Here is a 26,663-nt window from a genome sequence, read left to right as displayed (position 1 = left end):
GAGGAATTTGCAGAGGGCAAATTCTTCAAGCATCTCTACTTTAAATATTGAATCTATTCCTTGCTTTGGAAGTGCTGAATTTTGATTACTGCATCACTGGTGTTTCAAGGGCTTACTTACACATGCCTAAAAATATTACAGTGCTTTGTCCAGAGTTCTCTGACCTTTTGTATTTCTACAGTAAGCACTTTATTTGAGATGAAACTGGAGGTAGTCCAAAACCATATTTTCAACTAACATAAAAATGGTGCACAGGATCTCCTATGGGATAGTTTAAGTTCTCAGTTAGAAAATCATACATGAGCATCCAAAATATAAGTTGCACATTTTTAGGAAAGTAGTGGAGACTGATGTGGATGAGAGCCAAACTTAGATGCAGCATAATTCATAGTGTTGTGAGCTTTTTGGGGGGGGGCGGGGTGTTAGGCTGTATGCCTGAGTCCCTTCTAATTCCTCAAGCCAGCAAGGGTTAAAATCTAATGGAGGATTCAGTTGTTGGAATAGCCAACAGCTTCTTGGTAACAACCCTAAGAATAAGAAAAGAACATGCTCTGTATGGCAGAGGGCAATGATGTGGACCCTCCTCCTTCACCTGGCTGGTAGTGAGAAGGAAAAAGCCAGAGTTGGGTGCGAGGGGGAGCTGGCCTAGGAACAGGCAAAAGCCAGAGAGGGAGAGACATGCTAGATTTTTGTTTGAACCCAAGGCTGTGGCTGTGAGAGAATCAAGATCTTCTTGAGTGCTAATGCTGTGAGCCCCGGCCCCATCGTAGTCTCAGGTGGTATATATGTGCAAATAAACAATATATCCTAAAGACACCAGTCATCTCCACTGTTCCTCATTCCAATGAAATCAAACTCTGGGTAAGCACCTGAAACCCTTGGAATATTGCACCACTTGGGAGACTGGGGTGGTCTGCAAAAATATATATAGCCCTTGTGTAGCTGATTCAACCCTCTTCCTTTATAAATAGTTGGAGTGGAAACTGGATCAGGAATATGGTATGAGTGAGGGGGGTGGGCTTTAATTCTTTAGCCCTGTGACAGTCCTATTCTAAATAGAGTCACATATCTGCTATTTTTAATGGGAGAAAAATTCCCGTTGACATCAATGAGAGCTTTCCTTCCATTGCTGATGCGTGTGTCTCCCCCAATACCCTGCAACTCAGGTAGAGAACAGAGGGGACGAAGAATTAAAGTCCTTCCCTCCTGCCAAGGTCTCATTCCACCTTGCTCCCCCAACCACTTATAGAAATAAATAAATTATCAGCCATGCAAGGGCAGAAGGCATGAACAATACTCAGCCATGCTAGTATTATTCACTGCTCTTCAAGTGACACATTAAAATTGTAAATGACTCGTGCTTAACATGCTATAGTTTACAGGACTTCATATGCATGGTTCCCCTCCTTTTCTAAAATACAAGTGCATAAGCAAAATAACCTTTTTGCAACATGGACAGATATACCACACCATTATCCCACCCACCCCCACAATTATGTTACTCAAAAATACAGAAATTTCTTCTGTTCACATTCACCTGTATTGGGGACAGTATGCATTTTTAAAGTGGCAGGACCTTAGCATGTTGAAGGCATGTGCAAATTTAATGTAAGGTTACAGTCCTGTGCACACTTACTTAGGAGCATATCCCACTGAACACAGTGCCATTTGTTTCACAGTACACATGCCCAGGGATGGGCCTCATGAGATTCAGTTAAAAGCTGTTCAATATTCATACTGAAGACCTTTATTTTTTTCGTACTTATTACCTACAAAAGAAGTACAATCACCAACAAAAATATAGGTAGCTAGCTAGACATTACACATCTCACATAATCATTTGTCTGAATCTTCTGGTCCCACAGTATGCCATGGAAGCAAGATTTCTATGCCCACAAACAAAGTCTTTGTGGAAAGAACAGAAGAGAAATAACTTTAGTTATTCTCCTCCTTCCCTTGTCAACCCTTCATCTACTTTTGTTGCTTTGCCAGTTGTCAAATTTAGACTGCAGGTTCCTTTTCCTGCTTATGTGGTTATGCAAAACCCCATGTATATTGATAATAAATAGTTGTCATTCATTACATTGTTATTCTTGTAACTTAGAAGGCTTGATACATCTCAGACACATAAGTGTATTCAAGTACCTGGGTTTTTTTCTATAGTCATATTTATCCAGGTCTTGCTAAATTAACTCGTAAAGCAAATAAGGTGACTACATTAAGAATTATTTGCCTTTTACTGTTTGCTGTTCTGCCACTCCCTTTGACTGAATTCAGAATGTCAAATCACACAATGATGGCTTTCAGAAGGAAACCAAAAAAGATAAGCAATTGCAAAGGAGTCAGCATTATTCAGGAGCAAACTTTAATCTAGCCAGTTGAAGATGATATCAATATATTCTTGAACTCACCTTTGATAATCAAAGGATGGGAAGAGAATATGAGGAGTCCCTAAGCCCTGGTTTCTTTTATAAATTAGAAAAAATCCATAGACTGTACAGCTGCAATCCCCTTTTCAACAGCTCTCTGTATTCTACATGAGCTGTTGTTTTTCTCTTTTACATTAGGCAAATCTCTCCTCCTCAAATTTATTCTGTGCAAGGAATTTCGAACAGATTAGTTGATAGACCAGGGGAAGAAAGAATATGGAGAACACGATCTTGAATTATCCCATTTAAAGTACGATCAATAGAAAAGACGGCAGGAAAGGCATGATGAAAAGCAAATGTTGTTTTTCTGCTAATTTTTCTGTCAACAAGTTGCATGCTTCATTTCAAACTTCACAAGAAAGAAAATACAGGATGTACCCAATGCTGCGGCACTACTTGGTCTAACTGACAAGAAGCACACATTTCAGTCTTAAAGTACATTAGGGGATTCATTGTTTGAATTACTTAGCTGAAGAAGGGATTAGACAATTTCCGAGATCTGGACAATCACATGGAGAGGACGACTGCTCTTCTCACCCACTCAACTCAACTCGTCTTCCCCAACTCTTAGACACCCCTGCACGTCTAAGCAGGACACTTTAAAATGTGTGCAAAAATCAATGCACATATGCCAATACAGTGTGGCCAGTTCCCAAGGAAAAAATGTGGAAATCTTAGGCAGGGCAGATGCACTAGGCAGCCAGGACAGATAGGTGTGCTCCCATTCCCCTCCACCTAATGGGGCTGGATGGCCCAGGGTGGCGGGAAGGGAACACCATTCAATCCAGCCCTCACAGAATGTAGAAGGAGAACTATATATGGAGTGTAAAGGCATTCACAAATATTCTCATAGGCTCAATAATCAACTGAGAACCTAGGTTTCCCCCCCCCAAAAAAACTTATAAGCTCCCACATTTGTTCTATGTATCAAGAAGAATGTGCATCTGAATAATCTAATATACTTACCCAATTCTTTAGAAACAGGTGATGCAACTGCAATGTCTCCTATCTTAGCAACACCATCATAGTAGGCTCTGCCAGCAAGAATCATACCTAAAGAGACAAAAGGAGTAAAGCAAATATATTATGAGTTGTTATCTAAATGAGCAGATTTATTGATCAGCTATATATGTTGGACCAGATGACCCTCAGAATGCCTTCCAACTCTATAATTCTATGATTCTGTGTCTTACGGTCTCATTCTCTGCCACCCCAAGGAGGGGAAAGAGTGTTAGTAACAGTGGTACAAAGTGTATACAGTCAACTCACAACTTGCACAATTACAGCTTTATATTCTGGGTGGCTGGTCAGCGGCACTCATACAAATTAAATGCACGCAAGGCAAAAAACTTTAAAACTCTTTCCCTTATCCCAAGCATGGGGAACCTGTGTTTCAAGTTGCAGCTATGCTATAATAATTACAAATAAATCAATTATGAGGCTAAAGAGTCATTCACTTTTTATCTAATAGGAAGCTTGCTGTCAATTAACTCACATAGCTGCTTCAGAAGTCAGAGGAGGCCTTTGAATAGTAAAAGATCTTCAGATACGTGTAAGAACTGAAGAGGGGTGAGTAAAGAGGGCGGTCTGCACCTGGGCGCCACCTTAAATATGTCAGGGGCAGGCAGGGCAGAGCCCCCCTGCCACTGCCCCCGATTGGCCTGACAGGCATGGCCCACACCAAATGGAGGGTGCAGCGCGGCCAGAGGCTACACTGTCTAGAGTTCAATGGCAGAAGGAAAGTGGGACATAAATGTAAGAAAATAACTAAATAAATAATTTCACTTATGAATCACCTCCCATCCCAAAGTGATTTACACAAACATATATGAAGCAGCTAAATACATTAAAAAAAAACAAGTACCGTATGTATTACTTTTCCAAAGACAGAGTTCATACATCTTCAAATGCATGTGCCTTGGATCACCCTTATCTTGAAAAGGTAACGTGAGGCAACTACCTATTTTGTTCATTGCAAAGTAACTTGCTACATCTTGCAGTTGCTCTTCATGCTCATGATACATGTATCTGTTCCAAGTGCCCTTAAGATCTGGGAAACCAGATTTTGATATATATAAAGCTACTTTAACATGTGTAATCGCCTTCTGAGTGCTCTCTAGCATGAATATTGATTCTGTGACCCATCCGGCAGAACAGACCTTGTTATTCAAATTATAGATATATAAATAACATGAAAATCATTAGCAGAGAATAATCAAGCCCATGATACCTGTTGTATGTTATTGTTTCATTTAGGAAAGATGAACTAATTTGGTGGACCACATTGTTATGGAAGTAAAAAATGAACTTGCCTTCTTCTCCCTGCCTGGTTCTATGAGAACAGGAAGTTTCTGAGCTAGGAGAGTTTCTCCTTTTAAATCATGAAAGTACTGGTTGCATAACAAATACTATTATATAAACTGGTGGTTGTTCTACACCAGTGATCTTTGTAATGAAGGGAATGCAATGAAGGAAATGTTACAAATGTTAACTGGTTCATTAAGATGATTATATATATTTTGTTAATGAGCTTGGATAAGTTATTTCAGACAATTTTAAGAGGGAATCACTTTAAGGTGCTGCATAGTATAAGTTCAAGCAAAGTGGCATTGGGGGAGGAGAAAAAGAACAAATCAGAGACAAGCGATGTTGCAAGCTTTAGAAGGAAGAATATTATAAAAGGCAACAAGATTAAGCCTACAAAGCTGTAATTACTACAGCTCTTAAGTGCCATTGGTAATGTCACTCCTTGTTTTATTAACAGCAACCTTAGAATATAAGTAGCTTTGTACCAAGTCAAGAAAAGCCACCACTGTCATTTTCATGTCTCTTATTCCATGGTAATATGTTTCTGAACAATGTTTGTCACCATGAAGTCACTGATATGCACTGAAACAATCCAGACGAGATCCAGCCTATACAAACACAATAGCTTTGAACTCTGTTTACAGTTTCAGCAAACCAGCCTCAGTGAGAGGATCAAATGCTTGCCACTACTATTGAGTCAGAAAATCTAAATTCAATTTTGCTTTAAGGAAACCAGTATAGAAAATAGCCTATGACCCAGGCAAAATGGAAAAAAAAATTCAGTGTGTTCTAAAAAGCTTAAGGCTGTATGTATGAATACCTATAAGTTCCTCTGATCACAGTGGAACTTACTTCTGAGTCACCATTTCTAGGAACATACTGCATGTCTTAGATGCCTTCTAATTAGCTTGCTTGGGGGCATGTAGATTTTGCAGTGCTTTGAGGGGATACACCTTCAAAGTCTGAACAAGTAAGCAAGAAGCTAGTGTCTGGTTCATGTGACCAAATATCGGCCCTCAGATTGTAGTAATGTCATGGAAATCCAAGGTATGCTGTCACTGGTCTCATGGTGAAATGTTGGGTTTTCCTTTATGCTGAAAGAAAGCACAAGGAAAGGTGGCACATGGAAAAATATTACTCATCTCAAATGATGAACAGTGGGTGGGTAGCAGAGCAAACAGTGGTTTCACTTAGTCAGCTGTAATGTGTACTGAGAAAATTGTACACAGTGGGTTGTATCCAATGCTAGTCCTACTCACAAGTAAATCCATTGAAATGAATGGGCATGACTATCTAAGTTTCATTAATTTCAATGGGTCATCTCTGAGTAAAACTTAGCTGGATGCAGTGCATTGGATCTATTCTGAGTTTAGTTAGATATAATCCTGAGGTTTAGACCACAGCGTCACCCATGTTCCCTCACTCCATGAACTCACGTTTGCTCATGCACATGAAGCCATTATTTGGCTTAGAGCTATGCAGACTTAGTGCTACACACAAACCAGTTAAAGTACTGATGACTATGCTAAATTTACAGTGGACATCTCATACTAAACAACCCATTAAAGGACAGCACAAAAATGGTCCATACCATGTGTGATGGGATAATGAGCTGCTTGTGCGTAAAAGCTTGATCCCTCTGGGGTTTGGCTGGTCATCCAAACCGAGGCACTAACGGAGCCCCCAAAGCATGACTCCGTCAGTCGCTGGTAGAATCTGACAGTGGGCGTCTACGGAATTTACGCCAACATAAAAGCTGTTTGACGGACATGCGCCTTCGTGACTCTCTGCGTGACAGTTTCCGGCGAAGGGTGGGAGTTCCCAACGGGGGTCCCGTTACCTCTCCACTACTCTCACTGGAAGCATCCCAGAGCCTCCCCTCCGCTGTGACTCCTGCACTCCCCCTGCTGGTTCCCTCTTCTGCTGCAGATTCTCTCCTATTCTCCTGGAGCCTGTCCACCACCTGTCTCTCCGATGGCAGTTCCCTGACACCATGTTTACTGAAAAGATTTTAAAGATGTCTCTCAGTATAGTTTTGTCATTTTTTAAGAGCAAACAAACACAACAATTTGAAACCAATGGAATATAAATGGACATTTTCCAGACAAACAGGGTTCTCTCCTCTGTTTCCAGTATGTTTTAATTTATTAGTTTCCAAAAAGCAGTTTTAGCAGAAAAATATGTTCCACAGGCTTGCTGGAAGAAAGCCACATGTATTACTTCTGACAAGTCTTCTCAACACTCTGGATTGTAACCATGGGAAAAGAAATGCGATCCAAAGTCACAGATACACCAAACAAGGAAATCATCTCTAAGGAGGAACATCCCCTTGAGATGGTGCCAAATTGATTTGCATAAATGAAGTGGAAATATGGTACTGAGGCAAGTCAAAGGGAAGTGAATGGCTTAATCAAAGTTATCACTCTAGCACCTGAAGTGCCGTTTGTGGTAGTAAATTGTGTGGTATGAGTGTAAGGCCTTCTGATAAAATCTCCAATGCACAATTTCATTTTTCAAAAACATTTCATATTTAGTTTCACTAAAATCAGCACTGATACAGCCCAACACTTGCTGCACCAGCAAACCACTCTTGAGAATGGGTTTATCCAGGCTTGTAAATAAGGGCATACTTTAATAACCCATCAAGTATTTAAGTAGCTGCCTGCACATACTTATATTATTTATTTAAAATAAAAAAACCAGGTTTTGCAAAGCTTTCAGGCCTGGTCACCTAGAGAAAGTTATTATCACAGGTGAGTCATTGAGCGTTTACTTACAAACCTGATTTCGCTTCTACAGCCGCCCTGAGCCCGGCTTCGGCTGGGGAGGGCTGGATATAAATTAAAAAATATTATTTATTATTATTATCCTAAAGTTGTTTATCAGCATGGCAGGATGCTATTGTGGCACTATAGGCTAATATGTCAGGGCAAAGGTTATGGTAAAAAAAGGTAGTGCAGATGAAGAAGTACCTGCAAGGATTGCAAAGCTTAATCCCCAAAGCTCAACCGGACTCAATTTAAAACAAAAACAATTCACATGCAGATAAATATTGTGCAATACTTAGTCACAAAAAGTACTCAGAAGATTATTATCTTTAAGAGCTCTTTAAAACATGTACAAGATCGTCATTCTAAATAAGAGTCACAGAAACAAGGTCCTTCTGACCTAAACTCCTATGGAATGCAAGGTTATTAGGATCAATGTTATAATATTTTTCATACAATAAAACAAAATGGGAAATTGTGGAAGATTTAGAATTTCTTTCTTTGATTGTTCTTGCCTTTCTTTTATTGTTCTTGACCTTCACTTTAAATGTGTTATCACCACCATTACATCCTTTGGGAGGAAAACTGGGAAGGAGAAATCCTTGGGTGAAATAATGTCAATTCCCAGTCACCATCAGTCAAAGGCTCACTTCAGCCTGGTTTTCTGTCAGGCCCATGGGTTAGAAATTCCTGGGTTAGAAATTCATCAGCCAGGGAACTGTTCCAACTTAAGCTATGACCTGAGATACTGTTATGATGAAAGTGCTGATCTTAGCAGAGGCAAGGCCTTGTGGATGGCTCAGAATAAATGCTATAAGAGAACAGTTCTCTGAAGTTGTTTCAGTAAAAGTCAGCCTTAGACTGAGCCTCCTACATGAGCACCATTCTGTCCCAATTGCAAGTTCCACCTTTCCTGAAAGATGCCTTCACTCAGCCTGTTCTAGTAAGTCTTCTACTCTGACAAAGTGGAGGAAGATGCTGATTGTATCAGGGCTTCTGTGACGAGGTCCTCTGAGTCAGAGGATAGCAATATGGCATCCTGAGGCTGAAGGGCCACTAGACCATGTGCTCATCTTGTGGATGTGCTTCTGGTCATGTGTGCAAGTCCCGTTCAGGCTTCCATCTGCCTGATCCAATCCCAGGGGCATGACAGATACTTAGGGAAATGAGATGAAGGGTCAGGACAGACTGAAAAACAAAATCAGAATGTTTTTCTCTTACCTAAATAATTGGGATAAACTAGGCAGGTAGTTTTGATTTACAACAATCCAAAAACAGTAAATGGTGTGTTTAGCCCCTTTGAAATTAGTGAGTTTGAGCTCTTTTAAGACTACACAGGATTATAGCCTTGATCTTTCTTTCTTGCAAGTAATCTGTGTAAGGGCTAATAACTTTTGGAGAGGACTTTGTTGCGAGACATTCATTAGACTTTAATACTGTAGAATTAAAACACCGGATATTATGTTAAATTAGTGCATTGATTTAAAAGTCAGGAGGCTTACCATTAACAGCTTTTTCATAGTTTTTCCCCAGGTTTATTAAATTCCGCAGCCCTGGATTGAACTGTTCCATAACATTCTGGTGAAACAACAAAATCAGAGATATTATTAAACTGGCATAAAAATGTAGTTTAAAGTGTCTAGAACATTTTTTTAGCAATGCATGTCACTTAAATTGAGTCACATATCTAGCTCAACTGCATGGAAATCATTTTAAATTATACACTGCTTTTCCATCTACAGGCCTTTGAAGTGGCCTGACATTTTTATTTATTTAACAAAATGTATATCCTGCTTGGTTACAATAAAACTTCTAAGCAATTTACAATAATGACTTCAGTTTCGGGGGCGGGGGGATTGCTTCACACCTTGAACATGTGTTTCAGTATGTCTGAGAGAAGGTCTGACCTAAGATCAGAGCAGTGCAATGTTCATTGATTCTGTAAGGCTTCACATATTTATAAGCCAAAATGAAACCATCATTTCCTCAAATATCTTCTTACAAGAAAAACAACGACAGAAGTAACAAACACCCATAACCAAATAGGGGACATATATCTTATACCCACATTCCCGATTATTTGTGTTGATATTTGTGCCTCATTTCTTCTGGCCTCTGCAAGTTTGATGCTAGAACTCTGGTGCCAGTACCTAGAGTAAAAACCTATTTCAAGTTTTTATGGTTTTTGAAACCAATGTTGCAAGACAGAAAATGGGACTGACCACAAACGGAATTAAACTGTGGTCTACCATTATATGTTTGACCACAAAAATCCCACCATCCAGGCAACAGCAAATGAAACCAAAGCCAGTTTCTGCAAACCACACTTTTCAGAAGTGACCAGTGACCTGCAATGAGCAAATAAAGAAAAATAAAGGAAGCCAGTGCTGTTTCTTAACTGAAACAAAGATCTAACAACAGACCTTGTCTCAAGCATGTTGTAGGGTGTTGTGGCTCAGGTAGGTACTGATGGGGGCTGCCAGGGAAGGGGATGTTGGCCAGGTCTGTGCAGTGTACTGTAACTCAATAGCACCATCATCTTAATGATGAATTTTCTCATGAAAACTATATAACACCAGGTATTTCATACTTCCCACCCTCTCTGGAGTTCTGAGATGTTGACCTTAACCTTGATCACCTGAGCAAAAGCCAAATTGATTTCCAATGCTGAGTTTTGGCTTATGTAGTGAAAATACACTGCAGCTGTTAAGTGTCACCCAAGGTCATTTATTTTATTTTAATAAGATAATAAGTACAGTGGTACCTCAGGTTAAGAACTTACCGTAATTGGTTCTGGAGGTCTGTTCTTAATCTGAAACTGTTCTTAACCTGAAGCACCACTATAGCTAATGGGGCCTCCTGCTGCCGCTGCATCGCCACTGCACAATTTCTGTTCTCACCCTGAAGCAAAGTTCTTAACCCGAGGTAATATTTCTGGGTTAGCGGAGTCTGTAACCTGAAGCGTATGTAACCTGAAGTGTATGTAACCCGAGGTACCACTGTACATGTTTCATTGGTGCAAAAAGCATTCTGTTCCTAATAAGGGAAATCTATCCTATTTTGACCATACGATTTCCTAATATACTATGCACGGAAAAGATTTCTCTTCCTGAACGCAAAAGCTTACACAGAGAAATTGAAACCCTCAATAACACCAAAATAAGGTTTAAAAAACAGCATCTGAAAGCCAGCTCAATCTTATGCAAGGGGTATGCAGTGGTAGAATGTAACTTGGCTTTCCCCCTCTAACAGCCAACCTCCCTATGCAATATCTTTCCTCAGACTGAAAAGCAGTTTGCCTTGCAGCATGGGGGCAGGACTGCTCTTAGAAAAGTACATCTTACAGAAATAGTTTCACAGTTCTTTGGATCCTGACCAGAATTTTGAAGTATTCTTTTTATCTACTCGCTCTTTGACCGAAACAATTCACTTCTTCCAAATATGAAATATTTGTGTTCTGAAAAACTAACCATTGTATCAGACTGGAACACTGAGATAAAGTCTAAAGCACTCACTTTAGAAAGAATGAATGAAGGCAACAGTAGAATACTATTTTGTGTGTGTGTGTGTGATTTTATGACCCTAATGAAATATTAATAAGATTAACTGGACCCAACTTACTTGAACCCAACTTTTAAATTCAAATATTAAACTTGCCAAAGTTATGGAAAAAGCTGTTATTAAAAGTTCATGTTCATAGCTTTTCTTTACCTATGTCAAAGGTCAAAAATGTGAAACTAATTGGGCAGGAGAAACATTGACAATGGCAATATACTATAGGTTGTTCCTGTTATCTGAACAATTGATAAAAACATTAAAAATGAGACCATCAAGGCTGTGAGTCCTGGAAGACCTGCTCCTTTCCCATCTAGCCTGGGAGGGCAGGACCCTGACAACTTCAGCTGAAGCTGCTGGACAGACTTTGGGGCTGGGGTATTGTTTAGGGGGCCTTGGCGTCAGGGGCGTAGAAAGGGGTGGCGGTGGGTGCAGTCCATCCCGGGTGTCATCTCTGAGGTGGGTGACAAAATCCCCCTGGGTGGGGATCGCCTCCCCGCCTGCCTCCGTGGGTGGCTCGCCCCACCCCTGGGTGCACGGCATGTGCGCCACTCCAGGTGCCCAAGTGGCTAGCTACGCCGCTGCTTGGGGTGGTAGGACAGAGTTGTTGTTGTTATTGATATTATTTTTCTGTATCTTTATTTTAGATCTTATTATGATTTATGTGGAAATTGTTTCAATTTGGTCATGTACTATTTGATATTTTAATTGCGTGGACAGGCAGAGTCCCCAGATCCCGCGCGGTCCCCCCCCCCTCCGTCATGTGGAATAACAACTCAAGACAACGTGCTATGGGATTAAATTGGCCACAACTTTATTAAATTTCAAATGTGGGTAGACCTTGGCTCAGGCATTGGGCGTTCTCCCTCCCCAGTCCCCAGCCGGGGACCTAGGGAGCATCAGGGTTATCCAGTGTGTGTGTGTGGAGCCAAGTGAGGATTCCCAGGTAAGATCCTCCCTCTATTGTGTGGGCAGGTAATCCCTCCCCTACCTGGCCTGGTCTCCTTGGCAACACTTCCCCCAGGTGGGATTGGACAACTGACTGAGGTAGGCGGAGACCTCCAGGTATCCCACCTGAGGGAAGGCAAAGCCAAGCCTATGCTGTTGGAGCCGCTCCAGATCTAGGGGCTGCATGCGTCCACGCAAAGGGCGCCCCCCGTTTTAGGCGGGGAGCGGTCATTATTGTTTATGACTGCTTTTGTTGATTATAACAAAATAAAAAAATTCCTTCCAGTAGCACCTTAAAGACCAACTGAGTTTTGACCATGTTTTGACCATGGCAGACCAACACGGCTACCTATCTGTTTGTTGATTATAATTATGTATTTTTCCCCTGTAGTAAGCTGCCTTGAGCATGGTTTTAACTATGGGAAAACAGCATACAAATAAAATTATGTATGCATGTTTAAACATACCCAATGACAATACACATAGAATGATATAAAATAAATGTATTTAGTTAGATTACCTGAGCAGTTCACATCACAATAGGTATAACCTATTTACAGTAAGTGCATGTGGTAAACTGACCTTTTGTCTACATTTGAAATAGTTACCGGTAACTATTCTGGGAATACTGCTTCATACCACACACGCCTTGTTGATACAAGATAATACTGTAATGTCCAGACAATGCCTTTGCCCTGTCATAGCTCTCCCTCACTACATACTAGTTTACAACCTTAAGTCTGTCAGAGGGAAAGAACAGCTGAAGTTTTCCAGTATCTCACAGCTATCTTGCAGTGCGCTTGATCTTTCCCTTCAACTTTTCTTCATGATCACACAAACATTTGGATGTATTATTTTAGGAATCAGGACTTTGATCATCACATTAAAAACAAAATGACTCAAAACTGCTTTCTTCTATATACCTTCTCCATAGAATACAGTAAGAACCTCAGAACCAGTACATACTGTACATTTACTGTCATATGGGCTCAGATCTTTATGTAAGGTGAGCAATATTTGGGAAATAATGAATACAGTGGTACCTCTGGATGCGAACGGGATCCGTTCCGGAGCCCCGTTTGCATCCTGAAGTGAACGCAACCCGCACCTGCGCGTGCCGTGATTGCCGCTTCCGCGCATGATGTCATTTTGAGTGTCTGTGCATGCGTGAGTGGCGAAACCCGGAAGTAACATGTTCCGTTACTTCCAGGTCGCAGTGGAGCGCAACCCGAAAACGCTCAACCCAAAGTTACTTCAACCCGAGGTATGACTGTATGTACGGTACTTGAACTGGAATAATTCTTTTTTTATTCCTTTCTTATGGTCCCTCCCACAGAACTCTACGAGATGGAATAGTGTTTGTGTTATAGCATATTGTTATTATTTATATTTGTAAGGTGCTCTGGGAGCCTCTTTCTTACTAGAGACCAGGGCAATAACTATTTAAATGATCATTATACAGACGTGAACTGAGATCAAATGCATCTCACTCCCACAGGAGGCAGTGATGACCACCAACCTGGATAGCTTCCAGTGGTTGTAGGCATTAATACTTCGGAATACCAGTTGCCGGAAACCATGGGAGGAGAAGAGAGCTCTTGAGCTTGGGTGCTGCTGGCAGATTTCCCACAGGCATCTGGCTGACCACTGTGAGAACAGGATATTTGTCTAGATGAGCATTTGGACTGATCTAGCAGGCCCTTCTTATGTTCTTAAATGATTGGCTGGAACATCAACTGACCAACTAACACAAATGGCTATTTTATTTTATTTTTAATAAAAATACCCACAATCTGTAATTTAATTCCATACAACACAGCCAACCTCATTTGTACCTGGGAGACCTGACTATGCGATGGTGAGGACTAAATTTGACTGGGACTAACATTAAACTAGGATTGATGAATACAATGCTATGAAAATTTCCCACCTCAATAGGTGTTATCTTTTGCAGGTACCTACTTTTGAATGCATCCAGTTCTGAGGCCAGCAGAATAATAATCAGTCAATTTATGCCAAGTCTGATGCATCATGACGCTGATCTTATCTGAGTTACTATGCAGTGGTGGCAGCAGTAGCAGTTCTAGGTGGTGAATGATCTTCCCTGTTGGGTTTCAGTGCCTGTCTAGGAAGGCTTACACTGCCAAAAACAAAGTAACTTTTTCACTGAAAATAGCTTGAAATTGTTTTACACTACTTTCTACTTATGAAGATGTGCTTTTCTTTTGCTTGAATAATTTTGTGTTTTCTTTTGCTTGGACAACTTCTATAAATTTAGGTTATATTGTTGCATAAATTGAAATGAGTTGCAGCTCTTTTAAATTGTTTTAGTTGGCTAGATGCACGTGATAGAAATACAATACATAAAGCTCATCACACATGCTTTCCAACTGATTGTTTATCATAGCTCACATTAGAAAAGAGTTTCCCCCTTATGACCCACTGGGTTTTTAGAATGTATGTGGTTGGAAGACTCTGGCTGTATTACCCTTGACTGGGATATATCTTCTGATACCTTTTTTTATTCATTATCAGTATGCTGAACTCTTACCTACAACAATTGATTTTCTGATAATTTAAATAAATTTACCGTACTGCTGTCAACTACTGTTCTAAGCTTCTTGTCCTGATCCACTTCTTCAGCAACAGATCCCAAACATCTTTCAGATATACACCCATGGCAATCTTCAACTAATCTAATTTGCTGCAATTTGTTCTGCTGTGTTATTTAAAGATTTCCTGTGGGGAAAGGCAAAATAAGTAGAGACAATATTTGTCTCTAGAATGTTCCATATTTACTTATCTTCACTATGTAGTGATTTTGAATGGTCAGATACTTCTGACCTTCCTCCTTTCATGTTGATTCTTTAGCCAGCATTGGTTTTCCGTGATTACAGTGCTTTAATAGCATCTTAGTCATTTATAACAAGTGCAGACAAGTTAGGATGGCGAAATGCTATGGTGCTCAGTTTGAAAAGCAACAGAAGTATAATCCAATCCTCTTCTTCTGGAGGAATGTTTAGATATAAGTTTTATCTCTGTGACTAAGGTGAATCAAAGGTGTCAAATAACTTTGTGCAATTTCTTTTATTACCGGATCAGTGCTTCATCCCAGATAGTTCTAAGAACTCACTAGGCCACTGTTTGTTACAGTGTTAGAATGCATGGCATGTAAGAAATATTATTTTTAGACTGTTTTCTTTAAAAACAATTCTTATGTGACTCACACCATGAAGTTTGAACAACAATCCAATGCAGATATTTACCATCATTTATTTATATAGCACCCACATATAAAATATCAAGGTGGTGTACTTTTTGTTTGTTTGTTGGCATCTGTCTGCACCTTCTGGGGCGAAGCCAAATTGCTGGAGAATTACAGCATGCACAGAGACTGGTAACACATAACTGCTGCCTCCTGCACTGTTTTTGCTGTGTTAGCTGCACCGAAGTGGCCTCACTCGTGCAAGCCTGGGCAGTGTGTATGGAGGTCCTGGGCTGCCCACATGACAAGACTCCCCTCTCGGCCTCACTGATGTGGTCCAAAGGAAAGCAGAGCAATACCTTTGGCATCAGATTGGCTGCAGACATTGCCAGAAGATGTACAAGATACCATCCAACCACATTAGGGACTCCAGATTTGGGTACGGCTTACTACTTAGTCTTTTCTTCTCTTGAAGATGTCCTGCAAGGCAGTGGATATGGAGTTTTCCTCTGGGTTTACTCCCAAAGCCTTTCTCACAAATGAACATAGCCACAAGGCAGCAAAGGTTTAAGATTATTTTCTTTCTCCTATATTGGCTACCTTCCCAGGTTGACGAGCCCCATCTACCCCTCACTTCCCTCTACAGCACCTCCTTCATTACCTCTGGACCCACTATTGGTCTCATCTGCTCAACCCACCAGAGCTTGTCTTCATATGCAGGGGAAGTCCCTAACTCACTGAGAGTTTGAGATCCATAGGCTACACCTCACCTGGTTTAACCAGCCAGTTGAAGCCATTTCCCGGGCTGTGGCCACTTTCACATGCTAACACAGGGGAGAGTTGAGTGCAGGATGGAAAGAGAAGGAAGTGTCCCTCACTAGAAGTACTACCCCTCCCTTAACACCCCTAACAACAATATAGCCAAACACAGTAAAACATAAGATACCATAAAGCAATACAAAATAATCATAAGAATGATTTATCTTATATAACATTATGCTGCTTTTCCGCAACCCTTCTTCCTGAAACAGATCCCCCACCCACATATATAATTTCATGTTAAGCAATTTGTCTGTATTAACTGTAGCTGAGGCTTACCCTAGCAAGTGTACACCACAGTTAACACTGGTGCTGACAAACTGGTTAACAGCAATTGGGAATATTTACATCAGGCAAAAGAAAGACCACAAAGAGGGAGGGAGGACTGAGATGGTGAGCAAGCGTTCCCCAGGCTTGCTCCCAACTTGCTAACCACAGTTAGCAGGAAGTCAACATTATGCCTGCACCAGCCCAATACGAATATTATTAGAATATTTTCCATCAGTTGGAAGTTGCATTGCCAAGATTTCAGATTAATAACTGCTTTTTATAGCCTTCTGCAGAATAAATACTCCCAGACAGCACCAAAAGAAAAACACTCAGTACATTCCTTTTTGAAACAATCACATCATTTCAGATTTCCTTCCTTAAATTGAAAGAACTGAAACAACAGCAAACAAACATTTATGATCTCTCACTGATCTGTTTAAAAAGGTAACTGATATCTTACACAATAGCAACACAATCAATAAGGAAGCTAAATACAGTAGATGTTTTTAAGAAACTAGAGACATAAATAAGTAGAGACATGGTCATATAGATTTAATGGCTCAAGCCATACTGTATGTTGGGCCAAGCCATGGTTTTTGACATTGTGAGAATAGTCCTGGGGTTGTGCGCATTCTACTCCACCTATGTCCTCCCCTCATGCACCATGAACGCATCTCTCCCTAATTTGTAGCAAACCACAGCACTGTTTGACTCAAACAAGCAAACTACAGTTTTTGCTTGCCTTACAAGCCATGATTGAAAGCTGGAGTTTGATGCAGTGTAATTATTAGAATGTTGGGCTATGGGAAGATGTAGATTCAAATCCCCACTTAAGCATAGTGCTTAAGTGGTGCTTGGGATAGTTTTCCCCTCTCAGCCAAATATAGTTCACAGGGCTGTTGTCAGGGTGCACTGGGGTGAAGAAATGACAATGGATGCTGCATTCTTTAGAAGAGTGAAATAAAAATGTAATAAATAGGCCCTCATCTACTATATATTTTGGAAAGTGCTTTGCCTGTCTGTCAGTCTGTTCTCTATAGGTTTGGCTGCCTCTTGAGATTATAGAATTGTAGAGTTGAAAGGAAGCATGAGGGTCATCTAGTCCAACCCCCTGCACTGTGCAAAGCAACAGAGTCAAACTTGGTACAAGGTTTCCTGAGGTGAAGATCTTAATATTTGGGTGTCAGCTGCCACTTTGAACCAAGAAGACAGACCAAAACATGACTTTGAAATGACTGCATCTATTATTTGGCATAGGTTTGGTCACCGCTTGAGATATGGTCATCAACCTTGGTAGGAGGCTTCCTGAAGTGTGACTGGCAGTCTTGGTTGACATTTGGAAATGTGAAGCTAGCATGACTTCACTCTTTTTTGGCATAGGTTTGGCCACCTCTAAAGATATTGCCTCAAAACTCAGCATGAGACTTCTCGAGGTGGGGATGGCAGGCTTGGTCATTGTTTGGTTGCTGGGTGCCATTTTGATGGCAGACCAAAATGAAACTTTGGTGTACTTCACCTGATTTTGGGAGTGATAGGTCCAAACTCACAAATTACATTATGCATTTTAAAAATCACAGTATTTTTTTAGTTTCTAAAAATTCCTGGGCAGCACTGGACATTCTTCACTAGTCTTTTTAAGACTAAGAGTAAGACTCATGGCAGACATAAGAGAACCACTTGAAAAGATTTATCTTATCAAGCACCTTGTACTCCTAATCAGAAGCACAAGTAGCAAGTACTGTGCAAAAACCAGGCTGATAGAAACTGACCTTGTGCTTTCACTCCTGCTGTGGATTTTATATAAACACATGTGAAAGAATGTCAAAGTGTAGTTATATGCTAGATACACTGTCCTCTATAAGTACTACAAAAACATTTTCACTTTCCAATCAAATGAAAGCTTTTGTAATTTCCTATACATGTTCAGCTTTGCTCTTATGCAGGACACACCTTCCAAGAACACAATAGCTCAGCATGTATTGACACAGATCAACAATGCATAAAGACCCAGCAGTTTACAAAGTTGAGGCTTATATCCTGCCGATATAGTCAGATCCTCAAGCTAACAATGACACCTTAAACAAACTTGCCAATCACTGGTTTGCAAAGAAATTCACAGCAATGTCATTAGATTTTTTTAATATAAAAGGTATTTAATCATATGAAATCTCCATTTTGGTAATATCATTAAATATCGTAATATCCAACTAGCAGTCAAACCATAAACATATGTGGTGGAGTATCTGCCTGAAGAAGCTGCATACAATTATGCTTTATCATTCCTTTATGCTGATGTACTTCAATGTACACCATTTAAACACTTATTTGCTGACATGGCTAACCATATGATTACCAGAAAGCAGCATTCATGGATCACTTGCTTTACTATAGCCCTAAATGGGGGTGTGGAATGATAATGGCCCATAACTGTTCCAGAAGAGAAACTAGTTGTATCTGGTACATCATCCATGGGAAAAAATATACATTCTACAACACATGCAAGCTGTAATACCATGTATGTTAACAGTATGTGGTTTACCTGTTACATTAATATGTACATGTACAAAATTATGTTAATAACTAGCTTATAAAGCTAGCTTTGAAAACTAGCTTTAAATATCATTTTCAAGTTGTTTTCTTTCCTGCATAAATTTGTGTCTTATTCTTATAATAATGGAATCACTTGAAAATACTTGGGGTGTTCATTTCATAATATTTTTTAAATGTGCTCATGACACCTCAAAAAACTCTGCTGGTAGGATTTAAACTCTTCCATCGGGAGTTCTGAGCTTTGTGTAAAGTATATTTAAGGATGTTATGCAATTTGTATAAATATGTTTTGATGGAAATCCAATAAATGGATACCATGTTAGCCAAACAGGCCGTGTGCTGTATGTGAAAAAGGAATCATGAGGTCTAGAACAAACATAGCTTATTTTCTTTTAGAGTTATTCCAAATCCATTTTATACCTGGGATTTAAGGGGCTTATTTATTGATTTTGCAAGCCACATGATTAGCGCCCTGAACAAATGCAAGTGTATAGCTCCATCTTTGCTCTGACCTATGCCTCACCCACAACAGCTGTTTCCATCCGGCACCCCCCATGCTAATGGAAAATAACTTGTCCAAGGTAAGATAGTAAGTCTTCTGCAGAAAATCATTCAATGCTGTTTGTCCATGACTTATTATCAGGTCCACCTCCAGGACTGGAGCGCAGATTGCCCTTAGTGGGCCCCTCTTAACCCCAACTGCCCCTCAGTGCACACTGCCATCACCCCACTGGCAGCACTGCCAGCATACACAGCACCAGAAACACAGTGCCCATTACAGCACAGTCTCTAGGGATGCCTGCCTGCAAGTGTAAGGCTGGCACTGCGGGCACAGGAAAGGCATCAGTTCTAGCAGGTGCTGTTGACAAGGCTCATGAACCTTGGCAAGTTTCACCAGTATGCTAATTTCCTTATACAACCTGGGAGCTAAAGTGGAGACAAGGGCTATGTCTTTCTAGTAATGAGAATATTAAATGCCAATTCCACTGGAAATGTCAATACCAAAATGGCCTCTTGGTATGACGATACCAAAACAGGCATTTCAAGAAACAGTTGGGTAATAGTAATTTGAGGGGGGAAACCTATGTTATAATGTTCTGTCATGTCCTCCCTTATGAACCTTTTTTTTGAAAAAGACCATATCCTCCTTGGAAAAGTGCTTCAAATGTTTGATAATGGCATACACAGTAGGTAGACTACATGTATATGTATTTGAGATACATAATTTACTTTACATGTCACATGGCATATACATTTTTGCCAAATCAATTGCTCTATTAACCCACTGTTAACTTTAACTTCTTAGTTGCCCCTTACAACTCTTTGCCTTCCCATGTAGCCACACTATATTTAGTTTTCAGAGAGCTGGTTTTAAGCTGATGCTAGAGAAGTAGATGTGCATAGTAGCTAATGTAACAAACACTGAATCAACAGAAGTTGGTCCAATAGACGGTATCATCTTGCATGCTTTATTGCCATGAAATCACCACTGTGCCAAATAATTCTGTCGTCTAAAACTTCTTTTCTGTAGGAGCTTTTTCTGTAGGAGTTTTGGGTGCCCTGCCCCCATCACAAGACTAAAAGATCCATGGATATATGATGGGAAGCTCTACGTGCAAAGAAACTGAAAAGCTACATTTTTATTTAATATTACAGAAGGCATTTATTATTCCACTCTTTTATCCCAGGATATTTTATCCCAGTTTGAAAACCTCACTGACATGTGGCCAATGAATGCATACAACATACGGAGTGGGCTGTTGCACTGTTCTTATTCTCCTCAGTGGATAGACTTGGAACTACAGCAATTTCCCCATTCTTTCAGTGGGCAGCTTTAGTTTCATGCTACTTGACTTTTCTAGATTTGTACAGTCCTATTATAATAACAACTAGAAAGGTCTGGGTTACTGCATCTCATCTTTCCACTCAGCTCGTATTTGCATTTGGATCTAACTTTGTGGAAAAAATGGAATTTGCATAACCTATACAGTAGTGGAAGATATGGGGGGGGGGATGGTCTGGGTGTGGAATTTTGACCAGCACAAATAGATGGCCTTGATGATAGGTTTTACTTCTCTGCACATTTGCAAAGGGCTTAATACATTGGATATATTGCCTCTCAGATATTTTGGGCAAAATACAGTCTGTGTCAGATATTTGTGGTGTTCTATGAGCCTCAAAATCCATCTCAAGCTATTCATCTTCTCAGAATTTTAGCATATCGTCCAAGGCAAGTTGTAATCTTATGTAAATATATCACAGGAGGTCTGAAGCCTGGATTAGTTAAGTAAAATGCATAGTCCAAGATGTGCTTGCCTCAGAAACAACACAATTTCTGACTACTACAATATCTAGGATTCTTAGGTGTACTCAAGAAATGTGAGTCTTATTAAACAACTTGGGGGTTGCTTAATAGCTTAGGCTAAATTTACATAAGGACCATTTGCTGGATCAGACCAATGGCTTATTTAGTCCAGCATATAGCCTGACAGTGGATAACCAAATGCACAAGTGAAGTCTTGCAACAGCATTCTCTAGCTCATGGTCAGGCCTGTTAACCTGGATCTACACTAAGAGACAGCCCAAATGGGGGTTGCCAGTCTGATGCCTGTAGGAACCATGGAAGGCCCTCCTAGAAAGAAATGTATGAAGCAAAATGTGTGGGTCCCCTCCTAAGCAATTTCTGTTAAATGAATAGGTTTAGCTGCTCCTACCTATCAGTGTTTTAGTCAATGAATGAAATCAGAGCTGTGCTTGATAAAGTGAGTTGCTTGGACACCAGGCAAAAGAAATCCCTGGAAAGTGTACTTTTCTTGCTTCTGTCTTATTTTCCAGTAGTCACTGGAATCTCTATAGTTTTCTTTTCACTTTCCCCTAGCAACCAGGACACAGCTTTCCTGTGGTTGGTTAGTCTGAGATTATATCCTTCCTAGAAGTTATTTTCTGTAAATACTACTGTACATTAAGTGTGGGTGGATATTAAAGAATCTTCTTCTCAAATGGCAGATGCAAGATATGAAAACTTTGCAAAAAGGATTACCGGTAGGTATGGTAGCTGATGTTTAGGAACGTATTAAAAAATTCTTATATACAGAGCCAGCCCATCCACTCAGTGAGCTGACACAGGCAGGATGGATGGATGGATGGAGGAGTCAGGAGGTTTCTGACTGTGAGTTGGGAGGTGATAAGGTTTTAATTAGAACAGTAAGAAGGAATAACTGGAGTGCACAAGACACAAGGAGAGGAAGTTGCTGGGACTAGAGTAGCCACAAGATTCACACTGAAATGTATGCTATAACTCAAAACCTTAAAAATAATATTTAGCAGAATCAGTCATTCAAGTTTATTTTGGGAACAAGCTAGAAGGTGCAGCATAGACTTTAAAAGAATGCTGAAGTTTATTAAAACCAGCAATGAAATAATCCAGTGTTGGAACAAGGTGCATGAAATCTGGTTATATAAAACAATTGCATCTGCTGAAATAAAATTAAAATATTTCTTTTTAGTAAGTCAACATTACCTACTTGTGGATTATCCTACAATTTTTTGATGTGGCCATATGCTCACATAAGCATGCATTCCATAGTAGGTTAACAATTCAGACATACCTCAGCATTATTAAAAGCTTTTATCATGGAAAAAGAAATGACTTTACAATGGCAGATATGCAAAAACCCCAACTATAGGTTTAAAATAGCACATACCAAAATATTTTGGATTTTTTCTAAACCAAGACAGAATTAGAAATCATTGGGTGGTTAAAGTATTTTACAAACGTATGAGGTATACAACTAATGCATGCAACTAACTTTCCAAATTGATCAGACACTTTAAAATCATACAGAAAATTTGTATAATAAATAGATTACTCATGCTATGCATCATTTCAAGAGCTTTCAAACAGCATTTTTCAGGGCTGTTTCAATGTTCTTTATATTGAGTGAATGCAAAGGTGGGTGATCCCTACCTAATGTATTTCTGAGAAAAGAAAATAAATGTTCTGAAAAGTTGGATACAACATCAATAGAAAAGGCTGTATTTATTATCCTGCATATACTATCCAATCAGGATGTCTGTTTCACACAATATTGGAATTATTATTATTATTATTATTATTATTATTATTATTATTATTATTATTTCAAGAGGCAGTTCTGCTTGTGAAGCCTCAGCACCTTTCATTTAAAAACTGGATTAACCTTCCAAGTCCACAAAGGGGTCCATACTAAATGGCAGGGTTATCACTCTAATATACAGTGGTACCTCAGTTTACAAACTTAATCCGTTCCAGAAGTCCATTCTTAAACCAAAACCATTCTTAAACCAAGGTGCACTTTCCCTAATGAGGCCTCCCACCACCGGTGCCCTTCCACCATTTGGATTCTGTTCTTAGACCAAGGTAAAGTTCTCAAACCAAGACACTATTTCCGGTTTTGCAGAGTTTGTAAACCAAATTGTTCTTAAACTGATACCACTGTACCTGCATTCATGTTTTCCTCATTTATGGGTTATTCAGTCTGCTGGACAGCTTGGATTCCCAAACAAATATACCCGAGCCAGGGTCCTCCACAGAATTACATCGAGCATCTACCTACAACACTGCAGTTTGAACTTGAAGGTACAATATCCACACAACCTTGTACTAGGATCCTACTGAGATTGGCCCAAGCACTGTTACCATTATCGACCCTGGAATCCTCTCTGAAAAAACAAAACAAAAAGCCCAGCTTCTTTTTTGGGCAATACTCTCACCGGGCCTTGAATTGTAAGCATCCGCAATGCCTTACACCAAACAGGTACCTGACAGAATAGCACCCATTTTATTGGAAGGTACTCTAATGTGGAAAGTTACGTACATATGGTCAACCACACTTTAAGAGCTGCAGGCCCATACTCATACATCTAACAGGAACATCTGTGGGAATTCCCCCCTTTACCTCTGCTATATTGAGGTGAACTTGTCAGTGAGGACACATTAGCCTCAACATCTTTGCCCTCTCAAATACATTACTCCAGAAAGTACCCCAACTTTGTTTCCTATTCTGAACAGATTGGGAATATGAATGCTTTGAAACCCACAAGGGAAATTCTTTGTACAGTATCCTTCTTTAAACAATCCAGTAAAACTGCCAAACCTTATTGGGCACCCAGCAATCAAAAAATGGATTGGAAGCCACCTTCACCCCAAAGGCAGCATTAACACCAAGCATTTACTCCTTACTATACACAAGGGCTAGCCAATATGGTGCCAGATGTTGTTGGACTACAACTATTATCATCAGTAACTAATGGCTATGCTACTAGCTAGGGTTAATGGGAGCTGCTGTACTGTCCAACATTATCTGGGGGCTACTGGGCTACTCCTGGATTACATTAATGAGTACCTAACTTGCATTATGTGATCTTGAATATATATATGCCTTTCTACTCAGCCTGAATCTGCAATAATTTCCACTCTCGAAGGTCTACATATAATCACTACCGTGGATTAGAAAAACCCCACCCCTATCTACAAACATACATCAAATCCATCTTTTTACAAGCTTGTTACAGGGTTTCAAGATCATAACAGGCATTTGATTCAGTAGCCACAGGGAAAGCACTTCCACAGCCCACACAAGCCCTGTTTCATATAAGCACACCTGCCATCCATTGCCAGCCCTTTCTACATGAAAACATGTTAAGCAATGTATTTGAAAGGAATCAACTTGCATAGCACAGGAGGGGCTGAAGTTCAATCCTTGGTGTAACTACCTGAAAAGATCCTAGGGCTAGAGTCACTGTCTGAGACCTCAGACAGCCAAGGTCAGTCAGACTAGACAGAAAGGAATACTTCATATAAGGCTTGCTCTTCACTCTGAATGGGTGGTTTCAATTCTCAAGCAAGCTGTTATCATGGAAAAACAAGGGCTATGCCTTTGGGAGTGGAACTGTAGTGTTTATATTACTATTACTATTATTATTTATTAAAGATTTTATTGGTTTACAAAAGCACATGCCTTGTCTCTTTTTTCAGGTTGTAGTGTTTTGCAAGGGAATGGTCCCGGGTCCAGTCAGTGGAATCTCCATTTAAATGAATCTGATAGGTCTTAGGAAAAAGCATGGGGAAGGAGGGCCTTAGCTCAGTGACATTGCATCTGCTTTGATCCTGGTTCAATCCCTGGCATCTCCCAGCAAGGATGGGGAGATGCCTGTCAACCCCTGAAAGACCTGCTGCCAGTCAGAATAAGACACCAAACGTCCACCTTGTACCTGCATTTGTACACATGGAAAAACTCAGATGGGTATGGAAATTACATGTATTCTAGGCCTTCAAGTGTGTTGCTAGGGAGCACCCCCTCCCTCTATTAAGCACTCAGGAGTATGTACCTGACCTTGGAGAACCAGAAAGGCATCATGAAAGGCTCTGTGTGCTCTCTTGTGTGTTTATAGGCAATAGGGCAGGTGTGGCACACTCATAAAGGAGTGGCAAACCTCACCTGCGTAGCTGCCAAGGCAAACCTTAACTCCTCACCTGCGTAGCAGCCAAGGCAAACCTCACATCCGCTCCCACCCTGAAACATCAACCCCCCCCCACAGCCGCCCCATTACAACAGTGCATGGCTGTGCAATGACACTCAGAAGATGGCTCCACCGTGTTCGCTGGGCTTTACTCCCAGGTTAAGTTTGCACAGGACCGAATCTGTCTCCCTGAGTAACCCTGGGCCGGTCACACACACACACACACACACACACGTTGTCAGGCTTGGTCTACCTCGCAGGGTTCTTGTGAGGAGGAACACTGAAGGAAATAAGAATCCAAGTAGAGACAGTGTGGCATTCGTGGTTAAGGGTGCCAGACCAAGACCTGGGAGACCTGGGTTCAAATCCCCTCAGCTCACAGGGGCGTCCTGGGGGAGGGTGGCCGTCACAGCCTGTCAGCCTTCCCTACCTCGCAGGGTTGTTGTGGGGATAACACGGGGAGGAGGGGAACCATTGCGCCCCACCTTGGACGGGACAGAAACATGCCCTAAGTAAATACGACGACGAAGTTCGATTCATGATCACGAGTATTTATTTCCCCTCATGATAATGAGTATTTCTCCCCCCCTCCCCCCCTCCCGTGTGTCTGGTGGGTCTGCCGCCCTCCCGCTCCCAGCGCGGAGAAAGAAGCCGCTCGACTTTCCCTCGCCTCAACTTACTTTATAGGTGCTTTCCGTCAACTTATTCACCTCTTCTGGGTCCCGAGACATGGTGGTGGTGGAGGTGCTGCTCGGAGCGGGAAGGGAGGAGAGGCAAGAAGGCGCAACTGCGGCTGAGGCGGCCGAGACAACTTTCCCTCAGGACGACGGCGACCGGCGCGCTTTTCCCCTTCCCCTGAGGCGCCTTTTTTTCCCAGCCGGGAAAGGACAAGAACTCCCTCGGAGATAGAAAGAAGCAAAACTCTCCTCTGAGCCGCCTTCTCCTTCCACGCAGCTGAGGTGAACCGGCGGGGACGGCGGCGCTGGCTGCCGTGGCGCCCTCGTCCTCCTCAAACTGTCAAACTCGTGGAACCGGCCAGCTCAGCGGCTCAGCCCTTTCGGGAGGCGGCCCCGGCGGCGGCGGCGGCGGCGGCGAGGCGGAGTCGGGCGAGGTGGGGCCCTCTCGGCCTGACGCGGCAGCCGCAAGGCGGGCCCGGCCGAGCGGCAAGGCGGAGGAAGGTCGCCGAGGTTGCCCGGCCGCCTCTAGCTCCGCCGCCTCTTTACCTGAGCTGCGGGGGGAGTAGGAGGCCTATAAGCTGCTTCAGGCCGCTTCCGCCTCCTTCCCCTCACCAAGAAAATCTTCGTTATTACC

At 41.2% G+C, this 26,663-nt stretch overlaps 1 protein-coding gene across 2 annotated transcripts in view; it reads right to left on the bottom strand.

Annotated features, from left to right (window-relative positions):
- The window catches only part of BAIAP2L1 (BAR/IMD domain containing adaptor protein 2 like 1), a 60,252-nt gene extending 33,821 nt beyond the window's left edge, over positions 1-26,431 (bottom strand). The window contains exons 1-3 of one of the 2 annotated variants that reach the window (XM_081839857.1): positions 26,033-26,431; positions 9,007-9,082; positions 3,396-3,482 (exon numbers count right to left, since the gene is read on the bottom strand). In XM_081839857.1, the coding sequence (XP_081695983.1) occupies positions 3,396-3,482; positions 9,007-9,082; positions 26,033-26,083 (214 nt within the window). In that variant the 5' untranslated portion in view covers positions 26,084-26,431. The remainder of the gene's footprint in view (positions 1-3,395; positions 3,483-9,006; positions 9,083-26,032) is intronic. The other variant, XM_081839858.1, reaches the window with a different exon arrangement.
- Between the last annotated feature and the right edge of the window lie 232 nt (positions 26,432-26,663).

Source organism: Podarcis erhardii (assembly GCF_964252035.2).
Source record: "Podarcis erhardii genome assembly, chromosome: 14".
In the NCBI taxonomy this organism is placed as follows: domain Eukaryota; kingdom Metazoa; phylum Chordata; class Lepidosauria; order Squamata; family Lacertidae; genus Podarcis; species Podarcis erhardii.
Note: the sequence above shows the minus strand (reverse complement) of the source record. Positions and strands in the feature narration are given on the sequence as shown.